This window comes from Mobula birostris, chromosome 8 (assembly GCF_030028105.1).
Source record: "Mobula birostris isolate sMobBir1 chromosome 8, sMobBir1.hap1, whole genome shotgun sequence".
Lineage (NCBI taxonomy): Eukaryota > Metazoa > Chordata > Chondrichthyes > Myliobatiformes > Myliobatidae > Mobula > Mobula birostris.
In genome coordinates, this window is record NC_092377.1 from 117,132,765 (window position 1) to 117,139,174 (window position 6,410).

The 6,410-nt window shown below is 48.8% G+C and overlaps 1 protein-coding gene across 2 annotated transcripts in view; it reads right to left on the minus strand.

The window, feature by feature from the left end:
- Positions 1-4,905, minus strand: part of LOC140201620 (cell surface glycoprotein MUC18) — a 29,266-nt gene extending 24,361 nt beyond the window's left edge. Inside the window, exons 1-2 of one of the 2 annotated variants that reach the window (XM_072266002.1) lie at positions 4,671-4,905; positions 373-494 (exon numbers count right to left, since the gene is read on the minus strand). In XM_072266002.1, the coding sequence (XP_072122103.1) occupies positions 373-494; positions 4,671-4,731 (183 nt within the window). In that variant the 5' untranslated portion in view covers positions 4,732-4,905. Of the gene's footprint in view, positions 1-372; positions 498-4,670 lie in introns of both variants that reach the window. The other variant, XM_072266001.1, reaches the window with a different exon arrangement.
- Between the last annotated feature and the right edge of the window lie 1,505 nt (positions 4,906-6,410).

Below are 6,410 nucleotides of genomic sequence, written 5' to 3' on the forward strand. Positions count from 1 at the left end.
ACACTCCCAGGGTCAGACACAGAGTGAAGCTCCCTCCACACCGTCCCATCACACACTCCCAGGGTCAGACACAAAGTGAAACTCCCTCCACACCGTCCCATCACACACTCCCAGGGTCTGACATAGGGTGAAGGTCCCTCCACACCGTCCCATCACACACTCCCAGGGTCAGACACAGAGTGAAACTCCCTCCACACCGTCCCATCACACACTCCCAGGGTCAGACACAGAGTGAAGCTCCCTCCACACCGTCCCATCACACATTCCCAGGGTCAGACACAGAGTGAAGCTCCCTCCACACCATCCCATCACACACTCCCATGGTCAGACATAGAGTGAAGCTCACTTCATGGGGATCTGTTTAAAACCCACCTTGTGGTACATCTGGAATTTACAGGAGGAAATGTTGAGATCTTTGGGCAGACACTGGAGGGTCACATCACTGCCTTCCATAATTGGACCTACCGGTTCTTTCACCATCACCTCCAATGTCTCTGCTGGGAGAGATAGACAATCCAGAGGAGCATCATGAGAATGAATTCCAGGAAGAAAAAGGTTAATGTACAGATTGTATTTGATGGCTCTGGCACTGTACTCACTGGAGTTTATGAGGGGAGGATCTCATTAAAACCTGTTGAATAGTGAAAGGCCTGGATTAGATTAGATTAGATTATGAGGACTCTCAGCCCTTGTATATTGTTATTTAGCAATGCATGCGTTAAAAAATGATAGAGTGTATATGGAGAGGATGTTTCCAATAGAGGGGGTGTCTTGGATCCGAGGGCACAGCCTCACAATACAGTGTCATCTCTTGAGAACAGAGCTAAGGAGGAATTTCCTTAGAGGGTGGTGAATCTGCCACAGATGGCTGTGGAGACCAAGTCATTGGGGATATTTAAAGCAGAGGTTGACAGGTTCTTAGATAGTTAGGCTATCACAGGTTATGGGGAGAAGGTAGAAGAACGGGGTTGAGAGGGATAATAAATCAGCCATGATCGAATGGTGGAGCAGATTCAATGGGCCAAATGCTTAATTCTGTACTTACGTCTTCTGGCCTTATGATACCCAATCAAAGATACAGTACTGTCATTTATGTTTCTGAGGTGTAGGACCAGGGGAAGCCACAGGTGATGAGTTTAAATCCTATCATGGCAACATAGTAACACTGGATTAAAAACTGAGCTATATACCAGACTTGGATGAGTGCGTAAAAGGCAGGGTTAGGAAGTCTGCAGATGACACTGAGAAAGGTAGTGTCGTAGAGATTGAAAATGGTTATCAAGAATTACCAGGGGACCTTGATCAGCTGGATAAGTGGACCAAGGAAAATGAAATTGTGAGGTGTCACTCTTTGGGAAGTCAAATCGGGGTGGGAATACGACAGTGAACAGCAGAGTCCTGGGGAATGGTGTAGAACAGGGAGACCCAGGGGTACAGGTGCATGCTTCCCTGAAGGTGGTGACGCAGGTAGACAGGGGATTGAAGAAGGCATTTGTGCGCTTGCCTTCATCAGTCAAGGCACTGAGTGCAGGAGTTGGAACATCACGTTACAGCTGTACAAGACATTAGTGAGACTGCACGAAGAGAACTGTGTATAGTTCTGGTCACCCAGCTGGAGGGAACATGTCATTCAGCTGGAGAGGGTGCAGGAAAGATTCACGAGGATAATTCCAAGGACTGGAAGGCCTGAGATATAGGGAAGGCTTGGCCAGGATGGGGCAGTATTCCCTGGAGCATAGGAAACTGAGGAGTTAGCCTGCAAGAGGTGTATGAGGGGCAGACATGGCCTGATTAAGCATTGTGTTTTCTCCAAGGAAAGGGAAACTGAAACTGAAGGTTGAAAAGGGAAAGATTTAAAGGATACCTGAGGAGCAGGTTTCTCACCTAGAGTGTGGTCTGTACGTGGAACGTGCTGCCAGAGGAAGTGGATGAGGCAAGTGCATTAACAACATTGCAAAGGCACTAACGCAGGAAAGGTTTAAAGGGATTCAGGCCAAGCAGTAGTAAATGGGATTGGCTTGAATGGTAATCGTGGTTGGCACAGACAAAGGGCTTGTTCCATGCTGTACAATGCTATGGCTAAAGTTGAAAACACTCAGCAGATCAGGCAGAGTCTGTGGGGAGAGAAAGTTTCAGTCTCAGGAAAGGCTATTCTTCACAGATGCTGCCTGATGCTCTGAGGTCTTGCAGCTGACTTTGGCTTTGACTTGGAACTTCAGCATCTGCAGTTTTCTTTAGATCCGGATTTAAACTCGGTCTACTCAGAGGTGAGTGGGCAGAATTTGTCTGCTCTTACCTGATTCTGGACCCATCACTGAACCCCTTCTGCCTCAATTCAGCAGCAATAATGGATGGACAATAAATGCTGGCATTGAGTGGGAATGGGAATGAATGGGTTAGCATAGAATCAGTGGGCTGAAGGGCCTTCCCATGCTGAAACCCTCAGTTCAATTTCCTGCATTTCTCACCCTTTCCAGATTCTACACACGCATGCTCGGGGGTGATATTCACAGATGCCGATTCACGCACCCCACCCATACTCCTTAAAACACAAAACATACAGCACAGGAACAGGGCCTTCAGCTCATGGCATGCTGCAGAGTTAAACTAAATCCCTCTGTCTAGACAATGTCCATATCCCTCCATTTCCCACACGTTCATGTGTGTGTCTGACACACTAATCCCTGTCTACACAATGTCCGTATCCCTCCATTCCCCACACATTCATGTGTGTCTCTGACACACTGATTCCCTCTGTCTACACAATGTCCGTATCCCTCCATTCCCCACACATTCATGTGTGTGTCTGACATACTAATCCCCTCTGTCTACACAATGTCCACATCCCTCCATTCCCCACACATTCATGTGTGTGTCTGACACACTAATCCCTGTCTACACAATGTCCGTATCCCTCCATTCCCCACATATTCATGTGTGTGTCTGACATACTAATCCCCTGTCTACACAATGTCCGTATCCCTCCATTCCCCACACATTCATGTGTGTCTGACACAGTAATCCCCTCTGTCTACACAATGTCCACATCCCTCCATTCCCCATACATTCATGTGTGTGTCTGACACACTAATCCCTCTGTCTACACAATGTCCATATCCCTCCATTCCCCACACATTCATGTGTGTGTCTGACACACTAATCCCCTCTGTCTACACAATGTCCATATCCCTCCATTCCCCACACATTCATGTGTGTGTCTGACACACTAATCCCCTCTGTCCACACAATGTCCATATCCCTCCATTCCCCACACATTCATGTGTGTGTCTGACACACTAATCCCATCTGTCTACACAATGTCCACATGCTCCATTCTCTCCATATTCCTCTAAGAGCCTCTTCAGAATCAGAATCAGGTTTAATATCACTGGCATATGACATGAAATTTGTCATTTTGTGGCAGCACTACAATGCAATATATTATTTTTAAAAATTATAAATTACACAGAGAAAAATACTGAGATAGTGTACATGGGTTCTTTCAAAATTTGATGGTAGTAGGGAAGAAGCTGTTCCTAAAAAGTTGAGTGTCCCTCATTGCTGATGGTGGCAATGAAAAGGGGGCGTGTCCTGAGTGATCATTACCATCTGTCTGAGCCACCGTCCAGGGACCCACCGCTTTCTGTGTCAAAACACTTGCCTCGCTCAACTCCTTTAATCTTTCTCGCTCTTATCTTAAATACATGCCCTCTAGGAGTAGACGACTCATCCCCGTCTAATCCCCTCTCACACTCTTATAAACCTTACTATACACCTCTCATAATTTTATCAGGTCTGCCCTGAATCTCCACTGCTCCAGAGAAAACAACCCAAGTTTATCCTGCCTTTGCTGACAGCTCACACCTTCTAATCCAGGCAGCATCCTGGCGAACCTCTTTTTCGCCCTCTCCAAAGCCTCCGTACCCTTTCTGTAAACGGGACAATCAGAATTGAAAGCAAAACTCCTGAAGCGGTTTAAGCAGCAACGTGGACTTCCCAGCAGTGGATGGACTAATAGAGGGATGTGTACCCTGCACCTTCCCAACCCTTGTCTCAGTTTCAGAGAGCAGCGCACTTGGACCCCAGCGCAGTTAATGTCCTGACCTGCCGTTAACTCTATACAGTTTCTCCGGACGCTCTCTCGGGGAATGAGTAGGACGGGTGACCAACGGCTGGTTTGGAGAGGGAAGGGTTCGGGGGAGAGGAGAGAGACCCAGAGAGGACTAACGAAGAAGTTCTGCAACTCAGAACTCGGATCAGCTGAAAGGAGGGAGGGCAATGACAGAGCAAATTACTCCAAAGCATCTATTAATAGACTTCCTGCTTTCAAACATACACACAAACAGGTTCTGCTACCCGGACGTCGTCAGTTAACGAACAAACCGGTTTTATGTAATGGAGTCTTGTCGTTGCGGTGACATTGTCAGGCTGATGATGGAGAGATGTGGGGGTGGGGGGGGGGATCTCATAGACGGGGATGGGTGTATGGGGCCGGGCACGGAGGGGTTACAGAGGTAGGGGGAGGGTGAAAGCTGAACACAGACACAGGTTGGCGTTGATCGGGGAGAGTTGAAGGACAACCCTCTTACCCCGAAGAGAGGCTTTCTGTACTTGGAGCAGGCAACCGAGAGCAGGAGTGGAGCGGGGATGGACGGGCCGAAGGTACTCACCGGCCAGGACTGCCTGCAGATTGAGTGCAGCTCCCAGTAGAGCCCAGAAAACCTGCGCCATCGTCCTCTCCCCCCAGGTCCCGGATAGGTTGCAGGAAACTTTGAAAGAGCTCTGGGATCTGAGCTCTTATCCCGGGTTTGGAAGGCGGAGATTGTCTACCTCCGCTCGCTCGCTGGCTTCCGGGTACGTTAACCTGTAATTACAGCCTGGCCCCGCCCAGCCTGTCTCCTCCACATAGACAGAGACACACACACACACACACAGATACAATCCCCCTCTCTCTCTCACACACACACTCACAAAACACAGACAAGTTATTCCATAGAGATCAGGATGCTGATTTTAATCATTGTGCGCAATGTGTAATTCATTGCTTTGAACCCGAGACCTCACGTAATTAATTCACGCTCTTCCTTCATCCAATAGCGCCGCGGGGTGCTTACCTGACGTCTCCTGTAACCGGGTAAACTCCGGTCGAACAGTTTGGGTAGGGAAGGGCTCATATTTTCGGGGTGTACTCCACTGAGCCTGGGGCACATGTACCTCGGGTCACGTACCCTGGGTCAGCTTAGTGTAACTTTACCACTCCTATTTGGCTTTTTTATCTTTTTAATTTAAACAGTATACTTTGTTCATAAATGTTCCAAAATAATTAATCTCAGAAATTCGAAGTCAATCACTGAAGACTTCCATGTTCGCAAGTCAACTGTTTATTTAATCCCAGCCTAATCACGAGACAATTTAAAAAATGACCAATTAACCTACCAAACACCGTCGTTGGACGGTGGGAGTAAACCGGAGAACGACAACTGGGAATAAATGGTTGGTGGAGACTGGTACCAGTGTGGTTCGAAAGGCTGCAGAGGACAACAAATTTGGTGATACGTTTGCAATAGGGGAAGTGAGTCCAGGAACGGCAGGTAGAAATTAGATCGGACAAGTGCATTTTGGAATTTAAACCAGGGCAACACTTGCACAGTGAAGGTGCGTAGACTGGAAAGATTTAGAGGGAAATGGGCCAACGCGGACAAATGAGATTAATTTAGATGTGTATCTGGATCAGCACGGGCCTGTTTTGTGCTGAAATACTCTACGATCTGTGACTGTATTACGGGAAAGTGTTGCAGCACAGACAGACCCAGGGGTACAGGTACACGGTTCCCTGGGGAGGGATGTAGCACAGACAGACCCAGGGGTACAGGTACACGGTTCCCTGGGGAGTGATGTAGCACAGAGAGACCCTGGGGTAGAGGTACACGGTTCCCTGGGGAGTGATGTAGAACAGAGAGACCCTGGGGTACAGGTACACGGTTCCCTGGGGAGTGATGTAGAACGGAGAGACCCTGGGGTACAGGTACACGGTTCCCTGGGGGGTGATGTAGAACGGAGAGACCCTGGGGTACAGGTACACGGTTCCCTGGGGAGTGATGTAGAACGGAGAGACCCAGGGGTACAGGTACACGGTTCCCTGGGGGATGATGTAGAACGGAGTGACCCAGGGGTACAGGTACACGGTTCCCTGGGGGGTGATGTAGAACGAGAGACCCTGGGGTACAGGTACACGGTTCCCTGGGGGGTGATGTAGAACGGAGAGACCCTGGGGTACAGGTACACGGTTCCCTGGGGGGTGATGTAGAACAGAGAGACCCAGGGGTACAGATACACGGTTCCCTGGGGGGTGATGTAGCACAGACAGACCCTGGGGTAGAGGTACACGGTTCCCTGGGGGATGATGTAGA